The sequence below is a fragment of the Rhinoraja longicauda genome, chromosome 26 (genome assembly GCF_053455715.1).
Source record: "Rhinoraja longicauda isolate Sanriku21f chromosome 26, sRhiLon1.1, whole genome shotgun sequence".
NCBI lineage: Eukaryota > Metazoa > Chordata > Chondrichthyes > Rajiformes > Arhynchobatidae > Rhinoraja > Rhinoraja longicauda.
Genome location: NC_135978.1, coordinates 15,973,758 through 15,991,717, shown reverse-complemented (window position 1 = coordinate 15,991,717; position 17,960 = coordinate 15,973,758). Strand labels below are relative to the sequence as shown.

At 44.6% G+C, this 17,960-nt stretch overlaps 1 protein-coding gene across 1 annotated transcript in view; it reads right to left on the bottom strand.

The window, feature by feature from the left end:
• Window positions 1–12,094, bottom strand: part of bckdk (branched chain ketoacid dehydrogenase kinase) — a 68,929-nt gene extending 56,835 nt beyond the window's left edge. The window contains exon 1 of the mRNA XM_078422497.1: window positions 11,532–12,094. Coding sequence (XP_078278623.1) covers window positions 11,532–11,774 — 243 coding nt within the window. The 5' untranslated portion in view covers window positions 11,775–12,094. The remainder of the gene's footprint in view (window positions 1–11,531) is intronic.
• Between the last annotated feature and the right edge of the window lie 5,866 nt (window positions 12,095–17,960).

Genomic DNA, 17,960 nt, shown 5'->3' with positions numbered 1-17,960 from the left:
TTTTTAGGCCATTGCAAATTGCCTCTGGTTGTCAGCAAATGGTAGAATCTGGGGAGAGTTGATGGGCGGCACGGTAGCGCAGCGGTAGAGTTGCTGCTTTACAGCGAATGCAGCGCCGGAGACTCAGGTTCGATCCTGACTACGGGTGCTGCACTGTAAGGAGTTTGTACGTTCTCCCCGTGACCTGCGTGGGTTTTCTCCGAGATCTTCGGTTTCCTCCCACACTCCAAAGACGTACAGGTATGTAGGTTAATTGGCTGGGTAGATGTAAAAAATTGTCCCTAGTGGGTGTAGGATAGTGTTAATGTACGGGGATCACTGGGCGGCACGGACTTGGAGGGCCGAAAAGGCCTGTTTCCGGCTGTATATATATGATATGATATGATAAAATATAGAGTGAATAAAAAATGGGATTAATGTAGGATTAGTGTAAATGAGTGTTTGATGGTCAGCATGGTCTCAGTGCTGTGTTTTGGTGGCATATCACTATGACTCCATGGGTAACATAGAGGTGTAAATTACTGGATTGTAATCTCCACTTCCATCTCATGTATCATATCCAGTGAGCATAGTGCACACATCGGCTGTCCAATCCCTGAGATTTTGTGTTCACTTGGGGGTCAGTGGACTGCTTGGGCGGAGAAGCAGCTTCCTCCCGAGGGAGATGAGTCAGTCCCTGGTGACATCCTCGAGAGGACAGAACTATTCACAGGCGCCAAGTTTCAGTTCTCGTACGATAGCAGCCTGCCCCTGGTTCTCGTTGCAAGAACTCCAATGTCGTTTTCATTGAGGCACATAAGACTCGGAAAGGGCTCTGCCTGTAACTGAATGGAGCTTTAGTCGCTGTATACTGGAGGCCCTGGTGCACTGCACCATCCCAGGTCTGCTCTCTTGAGCAAGAACAGGTACAAGACTGCAGAGGCGTGAGGGAGGAGCTGGCCAAAGTTGACCGGAAAGGGACCCGAGCAGGGATGACAGTGCAACAGCAACGGCAGGAATTTCTGGGAATAATTCGGAAGATGCAGGACCTTATCATTGCAAAGAGGAAGAGAGATTCTAGGGGGAGAAAAAGGCAACCGTGGCTGACAGGAAAAGTCAAGGATAGTAATAAAACTAAAAGAGAAGGCATATAACATTGCAAAGATCAGTGGGAAGCCAAAAGATTGGGAAGCTTTTAAAGAACAGAAAGGTAACTAAAAAGGCAATAAGGAGAGAAAAGATGAAATATGAAGGTAAGCTAGCTAATAATAGAAGAGGATAGCTAGAGCTTCTTCAGCTACATAAAGAGCAAGAAAGATGCAAGAGTGGATGTTGGGCCGCTTGAAATCAATGCAAGAGAAATCATAATGGGGAATAAAGAAATGGCAGAGGAATTGAATAACTTCTTTGCATCAGTCTTCACATTGGAAGACTCCAGCAACTTGCCTGAAATTCAAGAGAGTCACGGGGTGGAAGTTAGTGCAGTGGCTATTACTACGGAGAAGGTGGACACAAAATGATGGAGTAACTCAACAGAACAGGCAGCATCTCTGGAGAGAAGGAATGGGTGATATTTCGGGTCGAGCCCCTTCTTCAGACTGATGTCAGGGGAGTGAGCTGTCGGGAGATAAAATGTAGTCAGAGACAGTAAGACTGGTGGGACAACTGGGAAGGGGGAGGGGAAGGAGAGAGAGAGGGAAAGCAAGGGCTACTTCAAGTTAGAGAAGTCAATGTTCATACCGCTGGAGTGTAAGCAACCCATGCGAAATATGAGGTGCTGTTCCTCCAATTTGCGCTGGGCCACACTCTGACAATGGAGGAGGCCAAGGACAAAAAGGTCAGATTGGGAATGGGAGGGGGAGTTAAAATGCTGAGCAGCCGAGAGATCAGGTAGGTTTAGGCGGACTGAGTGTTCAGCGAAACGATCGCCGAGCTTGCGCTTGGTTTCGCCGATATAAAGGCGAAGGTACCTGGGAAACTGAAAGGGCTGAAGGTGGATAAGTCACCTGGACCAGATGGACTGCACCCTATGGTTCTGAAAGAGGTGGCTTTAGAAATTGTGGAGGCATTGATAGTGATATTTCAAGAATCACTGGAGTCAGGAGTGGTTCCAGATGATTAGGAAATTGCCAATATTACCCCGCTGCACAAGAATGGAGCAAAGCAGAATAGTGGGAACTATAGGCCGGCTAGTCTGACTTCGGTGGTTGGTAAGATTTTGGAGTCCATTATAAAGGATGAGGTTATGGAGTACTTAGAAGTTCACGATAAAATAGGCCGTAGTCAGAATGGCTTTGTGAAGGGGAGGTCTTGCCTGACAAATTTGCTGGAATTCTTTGAAAAAGTAAATAACAAGACAGACAAAGGAGAGACAGTAGATGTGGTATACCTAGATTTTCAGAAGGCCTTTGATAAGGTGCCACATGGGAGGTTGCGAAGGAAGTTGAGAGCCCGTGGTATCAAAGGGCAGACACGAGCATGGTTGGCTGGATGGCAGAAGGCAAAGAGTGGCAATAAAGGGGGCTTTTTCTGGTTGGCCGTCAGTGACTAGCGGAGTTCCACAGAGCTCGGTGCTGGGGCCACTGCCCTTCACATTGTATATTAATAATTGGACGAGAGGATTGAAGACTTTGTGGCCAAGTTTGTGGATATGAAAATAGGTGGAAGGGCAGGTAGTGTAGAGAAAGCAGGGACTCTGCAGAAGGACTTGGATAGGTTGGGAGAGTGCGCAGAGAGTAGTAGGAACAAAGGCATAGATTATTTTCTAAATGGGAGAGAGAATCCAGAAATCGGAGGTGCAAAGGGACTTGGGAGTGCTGGTGCAGGATTCCCAAAAAATTAATTTGCAAGTCGAATCAGTAGTAAAAAAAGCAAGCGCAATGCTAGTTCGATAGGGCGTATACAAAAACAAGGATGTAATGCTGAATAGGAAAGAAAGAAAGTCTGAAGGGTCTCAACCAGAAAGGTCACCCATTCCTTCTCTCCAGAGATGCTGCCTGTCCCGCTGAGTTACTCCAGCATTTTGTGTCTACCTTTGATGTAATGCTGAGGCTCTGTAAGGCTTCATTTGGAATATTGTGAGCAATTGTGGGCACCATATCTGAGGATGTGCTAGCTCTGGAGAGGGTTCAGAACAGGTTTACAAGAATTATCCCAGGAATGAGTAGGTTAACATATGATGAGCATTTGACGACATTGGGCTTATATTCACTGGAGTGTACAAGAATAATAATAATAATAATAATAATAATGCATTTTATTTATATAGCGCTTTTCATATACTCAAAGACGCTTTACAGAGATTTTGAGAACATAGGTAAATGAATAAATAGATAAATAAGTAAATAAATAAATGAACAGAGAAAGGAGACAAAAGGTGAGGTGACCTTCAGTGGTTGAAGGCAGTACTGAACAGGTGAGACTTCAGCGATGTTTTGAATGTGGTGAGTGTGGGGGAGTCTCTAACGGTTTGGGGTAGTGAGTTCCATAGGGTGGGAGCAGCGATGGAGAAAGCCCTGTCCCCCCAGGATCTGAGTTTAGTCCGGATGTGGGGGGATAGGAGATTGGCAGCGGCAGAGCGGAGGTTGCAGGTGGGAGTGTGCCTGTGGAGGAGGTCGGTCAGGTAGGATGGGGCCAGGTTATGGAGGGCTTTGTAGGTTATGAGGAGGATTTTGTACTGGATTCTCTGGGGGATGGGGAGCCAGTGGAGTTTATAAAGGACGAGGGTGATATGGTCACGGATCGAGGTGTGTGTGAGTAGACGGGCAGCGGAGTTTTGAATGTATTGAAGTTTATTGATGATTTTTGAGGGTGCGCCATAGTCCAGACGGGAGGTGATGAAGGCGTGGATGAGGGTTTCTGCAGCTGTGGAGGAGAGGGATGGACGGAGACGGGCAATGTTTTTGAGGTGGAAGAAGGCTGTCTTTGTGATGTGTTTGATGTGTTTGTCGAAGGAGAGGGTTTGATCAAGGATGATTCCAAGATTCCGGATGTGAGGTGAGGTGGATACTGGGAGACCATCAATGTTGAGGATGAAGTTTTGGGTGGATTTGGTGAGCGTTTTTGGACCAATGATGATGATTTCAGATTTGTTGCAATTGAGTTTGAGGAAGTTTGATTGAAGCCAAGATTTTATTTCAGTAATGCAGTTTGTCAGTGTAGAGTGTGTGGTGGGGGAGATTGACTTGGTGGAGATGAGGAGCTGGATATCATCGGCGAAGCAGTGGAAGTTGAGACCATGACGGCGGATTAATTGACCAAGGGGGAACAGGTAGAGGATGAAGAGGAGGGGGCCAAGGACTGAGCCTTGGGGGGACACCTTGGGGGAGGGGAGCGGTGGGGGATTTACAGTTGTTAATGGAGATGAACTGGTGTCTGTCAGAGAGGTAAGATTTGAACCAGGATAGGGCTGTGCCGGTGATGTTAAGGGAGGTTTCAAGTCGGGTGAGGAGAATGGAGTGATTTATGGTGTCAAAGGCGGCGCTGAGGTCAAGTAGGATGAGGATGTTGAGGTTGCCAGCGTCGGAGAGGAGGGACCTCATTGAAACATACATAATAGCGAAAGGTTTGGATAGAGTGGATGTGGAGATGATGTTTCTACTAATGGGAGAGTCTAGGATTATTTTAGGGATGGGATGAGGTAGAATTTCTTTAGTCAGAGGGTGGTGAATCTGTGGAATTCTTTGCCACAAACTTGGAAGCCAAGTCAGTGGATATATTTAAGGCAGAGATAGATTCATGATTAGTACAGGTATCAGAGGTTATGGGTAGAAGGCAGGAGAATGGGGTTAGGAATGAGAGATAGATCAGCAATGATTGAATGGCGGAGTAGACTTGATGGGCCGAATGGCCTAATTCTACTGCTATCTCTTATGATCTATACTCTGGGCATGCCTCGAAACATCTGGTTCTAGAGACCTCAGGTTGTGTGACAATTTAGAGAGCTGCCTGTTAAATGACACACATCTGCAACAAATGCCTTGGAAAACCAGAGCCCTTTAGACATTAGTGCTGGGAAAATTTGAAGGGGGCGTGTGTGTCGCTGACTCATACTGACGCCAGGGTCTCACAGACATATGGAGTTCTATGCCTTTTACCATGATGCCCGGCCTGGAGATCAATCTTAAAATATGCATCCAGCAAGAGGGAAACAGCCTGGTAAAGAGTTTCCGTGCTGAAATGCCAGTGTTCAGAGGCATCTGTGATCACTTGTGGCAGTTTGTAAATTGAATTTTTCCCAGCGCAGGATCCTGCTGGTAACCTCTGCAGTCTCAGGTTTCCGTACGAGTGACCCTTTCAGTGCCACTCACAGAGAGCAAGGAGACCTGCCACGTTTGTGTTTTTATTCATTCGCATCTCCTGTGTCACTGGCAAGGGCATTTATTGTCCTCTTTAACTGTCCCAAAGAATGTGTTGAGCTACCTTTGTGAACCACAGAAGCACTCTTGTAAATGTACTCATAGATCTGTCGGGGAAGGAGTTTCACCCAGTGATAATGAAAGGACAATGATACACTTCCAAGTCACAATGGTGTGCGAATTGGAGGGAGACATGATCCTTTCCACCCCCTCCAGGACACTGGAGGTTGTGGAATTGGTGCTACACTCACCCATACAAATGGAGAGCCACCATATTCCTGTTTGTGTCTTGCAGATGGTAAAAGCTTTAAGAGACAGTAGGAGATGAGTCAGTCATGGCAAGACGACAGCTTCTATCCCTCGGGCAGTCACAGGATCGGGGTAGCTGCTCTGAATTCGTTTTTGGTGGAAATTATGCAGTCTACCGCCAAAGTCTACCTTCTTAGTTGCCCATGGAGCTTAATGTTCAAATTTTGGTTGCTGCATCTTTCCTTCTGTAAGAATACATCATTTACCTCCTGTTTAGCTAGCTGTTTCTTCATTACTTTTCCACTTGCCAAACTAACTCTTATTTCTATCGAGGAGTGGTCTGTACTATTTCCTAAAATTAGCTTGTAAGCCCTCAACTAGTTAAGTATGATCTTGTCTTATGATTACTATTGCAGAGAGTTTGGCTATTCTGAAAATTTTCCAGTTGACCCACTTCATTTAATAATGTCTCCTCACAGAATAGGAAACGCGTTGTTCACAAAAGTACATTTCCTAATCGTGGGCCCCTCAGCCCTTACAACACTCACTCCTCAATCAATATTATGGTTGGTTAAAGTTCCCCATTATTACCTCGTGCACCTCTCAGTAATTTCTCAGCATGCAAACCATTCTAAGGCAGCTTCAGTGTGAACGAAAAGAGTGTGTCATAATTTTGGGGAAAGAACCCCTCATTAGAAGTAGAAAAGCAAGAAGATAAAGGCACAAAATTGCAGAGAGACAGCCAACATCTGTGCAAAAATAATATTGAGTTGAAGAACTTCAGGTAAGTCCTGCAGATAGTAACGTTTGTTGGAAGACGAGATGCTGTTCCTTGAGCTTATTATTCGAGCAATATGCAAGGCTGAGTGCGGTCAAGATAATTAAAATGACAGGTGACCGGAAGCTCAAGGTTGTCTCTGGAACCGAATGGAGATTTTTTTCTGCAAATCAGTGACCAGCAAATAAATTAGCCAAACTTGAAAGTACAAGTGAATGTTTGTGTTACCCGTATGGATCCCTGGAAGGTGTGAAAAGGTAACAGGACAGGTGTTGCAATCCCCTTGGTTGCACAGAAGAGTGCTGTGGGAGGAGAGAGTGACTGGTAATAGACAATAGACAATAGGTGCAGGAGTAGGCCATTCAGCCCTTCGAGCCAGCACCGCCATTCAATGCGATCATGGCTGATCACTCTCAATCAGTACCCCGTTCCTGCCTTCTCCCCATACCCCCTCACTCCGCTATCCTTAAGAGCTCTATCCAGCTCTCTCTTGAAAGCATCCAATGAACTGGCCTCCACTGCCTTCTGAGGCAGAGAATTCCACACCTTCACCACTCTCTGACTGAAAAAGTTCTTCCTCATCTCCGTTCTAAATGGCCTACCCCTTATTCTTAAACTGTGGCCCCTTGTTCTGGACTCCCCCAACATTGGGAACATGTTTCCTGCCTCTAATATGTCCAATCCCCTAATTATCTTATATGTTTCAATAAGATCCCCCCTCATCCTTCTAAATTCCAGTGTATACAAGCCCAATCGCTCCAGCCTTTCAACATACGACAGTCCCGCCATTCCGGGAATTAACCTAGTGAACCTACGCTGCATGCCCTCCATAGCAAGAATATCCTTCCTCAAATTTGGAGACCAAAACTGCACACAGTACTCCAGGTGCGGTCTCACCAGGGCCCGGTACAACTGTAGAAGGACCTCTTTGCTCCTATACTCAACTCCTCTTGTTATGAAGGCCAACATTCCATTGGCTTTCTTCACTGCCTGCTGTACCTGCATGCTTCCTTTCATTGACTGATGCACTAGGACACCCAGATCTCGTTGAACTCCCCCTCCTCCTAACTTGACACCATTCAGATAATAATCTGCCTTTCTATTCTTACTTCCAAAGTGAATAACCTCACTTATCTACATTAAACTGCATCTGCCATGTATCCGCCCACTCACACAACCTGTCCAAGTCACCCTGCAGCCCCTTATTGCATCTTCCTCACAATTCACACTACCCCCCAGCTTAGTATCATCTGCAAATTTGCTAATGGTACTTTTAATCCCTTCGTCCAAGTCATTAATGTATATCGTAAATAGCTGGGGTCCCAGCACCGAACCTTGCGGTACCCCACTGGTCACTGCGTGCCATTCCGAAAGGGACCCATTTATCCCCACTCTTTGCTTTGTCTGTCAACCAATTTTCTATCCATGTCAGTACCCTACCCCCAATACCATGTGCCCTAATTTTGCCCACTAATCTCCTATGTGGGACCTTGTCGAAGGCTTTCTGAAAGTTGAGGTACACCACATCCACTGACTCTCCCTGTCAATTTTCCTAGTTACATCCTCAAAAAATTCCAGTAGATTTGTCAAGCATGATTTCCCCTTCGTAAATCCATGCTGACTCGGAATGATCCTGTTACTGCTATCCAAATGCTCAGCAATTTCGTCTTTTATAATTGACTCCAGCATCTTCCCCACCACTGATGTCAGACTAACTGGTCTATAATTACCCGTTTTCTCTCTCCCTCCTTTCTTAAAAAGTGGGATAACATTTGCTATCCTCCAATCCACAGGAACTGATCCTGAATCTATAGAACATTGAAAAATGATCTCCAATGCTTCCACTATTTCTAGAGCCACCTCCTTAAGTACCCTGGGATGCAGACCAGCAGGCCCTGGGGATTTATCAGCCTTCAGTCCCATCAGTCTACCCAAAACCATTTCCTGCCTAATGTGGATTTCCTTCAGTTCCTCCATCACCCTAGGTTCTCCGGCCCCTAGAACATTTGGGAGATTGTGTGTATCTTCCTCAGTGAGGACAGATCCAATGTAACGGTTTAACTCGTCTGCCATTTCTTTGTTCCCCATAATAAATTCCCCTGCTTCTGTCTTCAAGGGACCCACATTTGCCTTGACTATTTTTTCCCTCTTCACGTACCTAAAAAAACTTTTGCTATCCTCCTTTATATTATTGGCTAGTTTACCCTCGTACCTCATCTTTTCTCCCCGTATTGCCTTTTTAATTAACTTTTGTTGCTCTTTAAAAGAGTCCCAATCCTCTGCCTTCCCACTCTTCTTTGCTATGTTATACTTCCTCTCCTTAATTTTTATGCTGTCCTTGACTTCCCTTGTCAGCCACAGGTGTCTCTTATTCCCCTTAGAGTCTTTCTGCCTCTTTGGGATAAATTGATCCTGCAACCTCTGCATTATTCCCAGGAATACCTGCCATTGCTGTTCTACCGTCTTCCCTGCTAGGGCCTCCTTCCAGTCAATTTTGGCCAGCTCCTGCCTCGTGCCTCTGTAATCCCCTTTGCTATACTGTAATACTGACACTTCCGATTTTCCCTTCTGCCTTTCCATTTGCAGAGTAAAACTTATCATGTTGTGATCACTGCCTCCTAATGGCTCTTTTACCTCTAGTCCCCTTATCAGATAAGGATCATTACACAACACTAAATCCAGAATTGCCTTCTCCCTGGTAGGCTCCAGTACAAGCTGTTCTAAGAATCCATCTCGAAGGCACTCTACAAACTCTCTTTCCTGGGATCCATTTCCAACCTGATTTTCCCAGTCTACCTGCATGTTGAAATCTCCCATAACCACCGTAGCATTACATTTTTGACACGCCAATTTTATCTCCTGATTCAACTTGCACCCTATGTCAAGGCTACTGTTTGGGGGCCTATAGATAACTCCCATTAGGGTCTTTTTACCCTTACAATTTCTCATTTCCACCGATGCGGCTGTATTTTTTTTAATCCCCCTCAATTTGTTCCAGGTTAAGTTTTTGTTATGTTGACAACTTCAGACTGCATCCCATCACTCAGCTGTCTTTTTACTAAGGTCTGACGAGTCCTCAACATCTCAATTGATGCTGCTCAGCCTGCAGAACACTTCCTGTATACTTTGATGTTGTTTTGCATCATTAGAAAATCTGAATTATACACTAATGGATGGCACGAACGGCCATGGCTTGCTCTTAATGCATTATTTTACAAATGTGCAACACACTGGAGTGTTGCACCACCCTATGAAAAGTGTTACACTAATCCCAAATGCATTTCATTGCTCCAAAATGTGTCGTATATTTCCCTGTATGTTACACATTCCGTGAATTTTATATAAAGTGTGCTTTGCTACTCTGCAAATGTAAAATGATGTTATGAAATTTTGACATATTACTCCCCAAATTAATTATTAATCCAATGTGATGCAATACTACTTGTACCGATCCAGTCTGCATCATACACCCTGAAATTTTCATGCTTGTCAAGACTGAACCATGCAACTTATTAATTCGTACCACACATTCATCAAGACTGCACACAACTGACTGAGTCCCCCCCGCTCCTGAATACCCAACTGGACAGCATGCGCCCGGCTGCAAGTTAAAATTCTTGGGTTTCAATCCACTCGCTAATTGAATATGGTTGCATGGTAAATTGCTTGACCAAAGGATCATCCCACCATTACAGCTAGGGGATAGGAATTCAGTTAACAAAGAAATAAAATCTTACATAAGTAACGGCGTCAATGAAGTTGTGGGATCCAAATAAAAATACACCTGCATCAATAGTTTCCAAGAAGGAAATCGTTCAGTCTGTGTGCGACTTCAGACCCAAAAGCAATAATGCAGAAATAGCCTAACAAACTTTTAAGTTTACGCAATTGAGAGGCTTTATTTTTGTACAAGATGATCTGTTAGAGCAGGTAAAAATTTGCACTTTACTATCTTTAGGCCATGAAGAAGTTAAAGAAATTGGAAGTCAAATCCCTGCCCTCCATTTCATCGGCAAAGAACAGACATTGATATAGTTTCTTGATTAGTAAGGGTGTCAAATGTTGCAAGGGGAAGGCTTTAGAAGATTGATGGGATTGAGAAAAATAGATCAGCCATGAACAAATAGTGGAACAGACTTGATGGGCCAAATAGCTTAACTCTGTTCCAATGTTTTATGGTCCAAAATGATTCAGAATTTAAATCATTGAATCACATGGTTCCAAAATGTAAAATTCTAGCAAAACCAGATTGAAGTTGAAGCCAATTAACTTATTTAACAAAGTTAAAATATCATGCTCGATACAGTCATGGGAGTGAATGAGTAAAGAGTGAAATGTCACCCTGGTTAGCCCGAACTGCTGTACCTGACAGATATTGATTCAGGCAGGGCTAGTGTACAGACTAGAAAACATAGCAAGAGAGGAGAAAATACAATTAAAATAATTTTGGAAGGTGGTCACATATGAGCGACCCATATCCGGGTCGGTGGGGGAAGTTGATTTCAACAACACCCACGACTCACGGTGTGGGTTTTCAGAAGAAACAAAATAGTTTCCAAAAATCTGCAAGGGGGGGGGGGGAGGGGAAATTTCATCCTCAAGCAGATTCATATGGGTGAGCATTGAAGTAAACAAGTCTCTGAAAGACTTGGGAGCAGAGAGCACAGCAGAGCTGCCACATATGTCAAGCAGTTAAGAATCGTTTTAAAACACCTCTTTATTGTGAATCTCAATCACAAAAGACAGAACATACTACACTCAGTCAGTTCTGAACAGCAGCAATTTGAAGGGAAAAAATATTCAGAGCAAACAAAGTCTGCATACAGAAAACAGGTTGGGGAGGGCAGGGATCTAAAGTTTTTAACTGTCACAAGTGAGGTCGAAGCAAATTTAGAACTCAGTACCGCAATAAACATTATTATAGACTCACAAAATACTGGATCCATCCTACACAAAAAGCATTGAAATGTTAACCTCAGCAATTGAACCCCCTGTTCAAGCTTAAACAACTGGGCTTCTATTTCACCCACTATGTATGAAACAACGGGTCAGAAATTCTAATATTTGCTACAATCAATTTGAAAACTCTCCAGCCACACCCACCCCCCCCCCCGGTCCCACCTTTAAGAACAGAAGCTTGAGAAAGACAAAAGATTTGTTATCGTGACCTTTTCAGCTGCTGCATCTATCGCGGATTGATTGTAGAAGGAGGAGACAGTTTTAGATCTTTCCCTGCTTAGTTCAGAATAGCCTGTCATGGAGAAGGTGGACCGCCACCTCGTCGAGCCGCCACCACTCGGTCGGGTCGCAGCGAAGCCGAGGACTCGAGCTGGGAATGGATACAGGGCAGGTCGTCGGCCGCCGGCAAGCCACACAAACACCACCGCTCGCCCTCTCCAAGCGCTGGCCATCGCCTCCACCTACTGAGCTGTGCTCACTCAGACTCTTTGGCCTTTTGCACCCTTCCGAAGAGTCCTTTCACCCGTTTCCTGTGGGTTTTAGTCCACGAACAGACACATGTGACTTTTGCTTTCCAGACAATGGTGCCTCCACCGTGGAGCACAGCAGCCCCTGCCATTCGGATCCATCTCTAGGCACTGCTTGCACGGCTCGCTAATGCAGCCAGCACATTTCTGCTGTCGGCCTTCAAGGACAAACAACTGCCCAGTCTTATTCATTGGCTGGCTCCAAGCCTCTCGTGCAATTATTAATAACCACGGCACCAATGGTTTGAAGGGATCTTCCCCACAGCCATTGGATACCACAGACGTCACGATAAATCAAATTTTTGTGTTTCACTGACATTAAATTTCCAGCAGCACATTAAAACGTCGATTCGTTTGTTTTTTCTTCTTCTTTTTCCCCAGTTATTTTTGTTTGCATTAAATAAATAAAAAAATAACGTGACTTTTTTAATTTCCTGATTTAGTCAATGCTGCAAATGGATAGAGCATTGTCGACCGCTTCACTGACCTAATCCTGCACCAGGTGTGTAAACAGAGGCAAAATTAATGACATCATTGCAACACCACCGCTAGCAATTTAAACTTCAGGCAAGAGTCCAGGGTTTAATTGTCATATGTGCCGACAATGGAATTCTTACTTGCAGCAGCAGCACAACAGGCCTGTAACGCAATACACATAGATAATATATAATAAACAAAACGTAATTCATTAATAATCCCAATAGTACAGAAAAGCCCAAAGTCCTTAGTGCACCCGAACATAGTACAAAGGTTAGTGTTGAGTGTTCAAGAGCCTGATGGTGGTTGGGGAAAGCTATTCTTGAACCTGGTGGACATGGTTTTAGACTCCCATTTCTAATGGGAGACAGGAAATGAGAGAATGGCCAGGGTAGTTTGGGTCTTCGGTGATCCTGGCTACTTGTTTGAGGCAGCGCCTCCTGGAGATCCCTTCTATGGTGGAGAGGTCAGTACCTGTCATGGACTGGGCAAGGTCCACAACTTCTTATTAGGGTGGCGCAGCGGTAGCGTTGCTGCCTTACAGCGAATGCAGCGCCGGAGACTTGGGTTCGATCCCGACTGTGGGTGCTGTCTGTACGGAGTTTGTACGTTCTCCCCGTGACCTGCGTGGGTTTTCTCCGAGATCTTCGGTTTCCTCCCACACTCCAAAGACGTACAGGTATGTAGGTTAATTGCCTTGGTAAATGTAAAAATTATCCCTAGTGGGTATAGGATAGTGTTAACGCGGACCCGGTGGGCTGAAAGGGCCTGTTTCCGCGCTGTATCTCTAAACTAAACTAAAATCTCCTTCATTCCTGGGCATTCAAGTTGCCAAACCAGGGCATGATACAACTAGTCAATATGCTTACTACCGTGCAACTATAGAAATTGATGAGAATATTCGTTGACACACTGAATCTTCTTAATCTACTGAGGAAATAGAGGGGTTGGTGGGCTTTCTTTATGATTGTATCAATGTGTTGGGATGTGTCAAGAAAGGTCATTAGAGGTACGAACACCCAGGAACCTGAAGTCGTAAACTCTCTCCACTTGAGATGAATACAGGTTTGTGGGTCATAGTCATGAAACTTTAAACATTGAATCATGTGATTCTGTATTTAAACAGCATTACTTTATTAAAATTGCGATTTCCCAGCAAATCACGGTATTAATGGATATTTTAAGTTCAACTATGCTGCTTTTGCAATTTTAGTGTTAAAGTACTCTCCCTTTCTTCTTGTGTAGGAAAGAACTGCAGATGCTGGTTTAAATCAAAGTTAGACACAAAATGCTGGAGTTCTCTGCCGCAGAAGGCAGTGGAGGCCGATTCTCTGGATGCTTTCAAGAGAGAGTTAGATAGAGCTCTTAATGATAGTGGGGTCAGGGTGCATGGGGAGAGGGCAGGAACGGGGTACTGATTGTGAATGATCAGCCATTATCACATTGAATGGCGGTGCTGGCTCGAAGGGCCGAATGGCCTACTCCTGCACCTATTGTATGTGGTCTATTGTAGCTCAGCGGGACAGACAGCATCTCTGGAGAGAACGAATGGGTGACGTTTCAGGTCGAGACCCTTCTTCAGACAGATGTCTGGGAAGTGGGCGGTACAGAGATAAAATGTAGTCGGAGACAATACGACTGGTGGGAGAACTGGGAAGGGGAGGGGATGGAGAGAGAAGGAAAGCAAGGGCTACTTGAAGTTACAGAAGTTAATGTTCATACCGCTGGGGTGTTAACTATCCAAGCAAAATATGAGGTGCTGTTCCTCCAATTTGCGCTGGGCCTCACTCTGACAATGGAGGAGGCCCAGGACCCAAAACTCCGACAGTCTTTTCAGGTGAGGCAGAGGCTCACTTGCACCTCCTCCAACCTCATCTACTGTATCCGCTGTTCCAGGTGTCAACTCCTGTATATTGTCGAGATCAAGCACAGGCTCGGCGATCGTTCCGCTGAACACCTCCGCACAGTCTGCTTGATCTCCCGGTTGCTCAGCACTTTAACTCCCCCTTCAATTCTTAATCTGACCTTTCTGTCCTGGGCCTCCTCCATTGTCAGGGTGAGGCCCAGCGCAAATTGGAGGAACAGCACCTATTTCGCTTGGATAGCTTACACCCCAGCGGTATGAACATGGACTTCTCTAACTGCAAGGAGCCCTTGCCTTCCCTCTCTCCATCCTCTCCCCCTTCCCAGTTCTCCCACCAGTCATACTGTCTCTGACTACATTTTACCTCTATACCGCCCATTCCCCTGACATCAGTCTGAAGGGTCTCGACCCGAAATGTCAACCATTCCTTCTCTCCAGAGATGCTGCCTGTCCCGCTGAGCTACTCTAGCATTTTGCGACTATCTCCCTTTGTTCTTCAAAATCTTAAGCAATTCTTTGCGATGGACGATTGCTTAATTTCATTTTGCAGTTTTGTCGGTTCTTTTGTGACTGATGAGGTCAGTTCGGGAACAGCAGCCTCTTCCAACATTGGTGTAGGAGGTGGCTGGCAGGGAGGGAAGCTTGTGATTTCTTGTGTTCTTTTTGCCTCTTGGAAAGTGGTAAAAGGAACACAAGACTGCGCTAAGCTTCGGTGTGTTCCCAAAGAGCGGGTGCTTAACATTCCTAATATCATCCCAAATGCTCCTTCTCAGTTTGAGCTGTCATGGGCTTCCCAGCAGTGAGTGGAGATGTTACATTCCTTCAGGGAGACTTCGAGAATGTCCTTGAACCTTTCTCACTGGCTGCCTGGTAATCTCTTCCTCTAGAAGGACTCGAAATTGAGTATCTGTTTTTGAGAGCATTGTGTTGAGCATATGAACAAAGTGGCATGACTGATATAACCAACTGTGAATAACTAGGACCTCAATGCTGGGGATATTGGCCTGGAAGAAGACGTTGATGCTGGCCTGCTTAAACTTTCAGTGTATTTGTTGCGATATTGTGGAGACAGCAATGGTAGCATTGTTCTGGCACCTTGTAGGTATTTCGGATCTCACACATGGAGTGGAGAAGAGACCACCACTGCCCTGTCAACCCTGCGTTTTGTCCTCTGTCTGAGGTCTTGATCTTCAAATATCCTTTCAAGCAATGACTGAGGAAAGCTCCTGAGTCATCAGTGCCCAACCTCCAAGACCAGGCTCTTGAGATGTGAGAAGTCGTCCTCTTTTTGTAGGCCCTCGTCACAAACATTATTGTCAGAGGACATTGTGGTGCAGTGAGTGCGTGTTGATAGAGGGCCTCTCATGTGCTTTGGTAGACGTGCTGCAGATATGGACGAAAGTGCAAACACCAGCTGCATGCTGCAATTTGATAGTGAGGTTGGGGTGACCTTGGTTCTGGAATGTAGTCACCATAGGTTAAACAACTGTTCATTACTATTGAAGATCAGCTCCTGAAGTTGAGCTACAACATGGCAGCAAGAAGTATTGTTAAAATTGTTAAAGTATTGTTAAAAATAACAGATCGATGACACAACCTTGTTTAACTCTGGTTAGTGTCATTGCTTGCATGCTGTTATGGAACGTATGTAAGATGGAGACCAATTACCATAGGAAGCCAAATATGAGAACAATTTCACTAACTCCATGACTCAGGGGGAATAAGGTTTACTGAAGTTGAAGGAGGCCGACTGGTGCAATCTTGGAGTTATCACATGGTGAAAATCATGCTAACTGCGCCTCCATGTAGAAACAATGCAGATGCTGGTTTATACACAAAAGGACACAAAGCGCTGGAGTAACTCAGCAAGTCAGGCAGCATTGCAGGGTCTGAAGAAGGGTCTCGACCCCTAACTATGTTCTCCAGAGATGCTGCCTGACCTGCTGAGTTACGCTGTGTCCCAGTGTCCCACGGTACCTCCAGATGGACGGGGAGCCTCTCTTTGAAGAATGAAGTTTGCAGAGGACTTGCAATCACCTCCTCCATGGCAGACTGCAGGAAGATGCTCTGTTGTTACCAAAGGAGACTCTTCTCTGTTGAAGCTGGTCACAACTGTAGCACTTCAGGGGTACTCTGGTATAATCCTCCTTTCCCAGAAAGCAGAGATTAAGTACCAGCATTGCAACGTCCATTGTAAACATAGTCACTTTAATAATCCAAATGGACAAAATGAACACATTCTGAAAATTTGAAAAAAAATTGAAATCACAGTAAATTCAGAGCAGGTTAATCAGGTTCTGTGAAAAGAATAATTCTTCTGTTAAAGATTTCATTGCAAACATAGTGGAAACGAAATGTGATAATTCACCCAATTTTCAGAAAGTTGTCTTGTCCTTAGAACTTTAAAAATTGTAGAGGAAATTGCGAAATAGTCAAGTTAACCAAAATTGCCCATTGGCCAACAGTTCATAAAGTATAAGTATTTTCCCAGACAGAATATAATATTATATGTAGGCAGTCAAATGATCACTTGTAACTTGGATGCAACTCAAAAAATTGTAATACAATAAAGTAATTTCTGCTTGCTGTAATCACTTCATGAATGCATTGAGACATGGCATAATTATAAATCCAGAGGCTGTGACTTATGTGCAAGATATCACTCACAAAGTTATTTAGATATTGCAGTTCTAAGCTGTTAGTGGACTATTCTGGACCATTGGTTTTTAAAGTGGGGGCTATGGGTCTGTACAGGCCAGAGAACTCAGAACTCATTAATAAGTTGCGAGGATGAACTATTCAGTTATAGTGGGTTATCTAGTAAAACATTTGAAAACCACAGGTTTATACTTTAGGAAACAAGGTCGTGTCCATGTCCCAATCAGCATCAATGGTACTGAAGTGGAGATGGTCAAGAGCTTAGGTTCCTGGGTGCAAATATATCACCAACAATTTGACCTGGAGCAACCACTTTCAACCTATGGCCGAGAAAGCACACTAATGCTTCTACTTTCTTGGAAGACTAAGGAAGTTCGACATGTCTCCAACAACTTTTGCCATCTTCCACAGATCCACTACATAAAGCATCCTATCGGGATGCATCACAGCTTGGTTTGGCAAAAGCTTTGCCCATGACTGCAAGAAAATGCAGAGTTGTGGATGTAGCACAGTCCATCACACAAACCAGCCCTCCTCCCCCAGCAACTCCATCTACACTTCACGCTGCCTCGAAAAAGTAGCCAACATAATCAAGGACCATTTACACCCCAGTCATTCCCTCTTCTCCCCTCCAGCAGAGGATATAAAAGCTTGAGAGCACATACCCGTTGGATTCAGGACCAGCTTCTTTCCCACTGTTAATAAACTGCTGAACAGTGTTCTCATAAACAGGTTTAGTTCCGATCTGCCACCTACCTCATTGCAGCCCTTGCATTTTTGTTTTATCTTCATTTTCTCTGTAGCTGGAATGCTGTAACACTACATTCTGCACGCTGGTATTCTTCTCTGTACATTATCTGTTGTACATGAAATAATGAGTTGATTGCATTCATGTGTAGATTGATTTGACTGGAGAGCACGCAATTTTTTTCCCCACTGTATCTCAGCACACGTGATAATAATAAACCAATAATAAACCAAAACCAATGTTACATTGTTGCAAAGAAGGAATACCTCTGACTCACCCGTCCAACAGAATCATAAAATGATTACAGAGAACAGTATGTTCTCTGCTTAAAGATACATTATGCTCAGTTTCCTTTTTTCAAGTA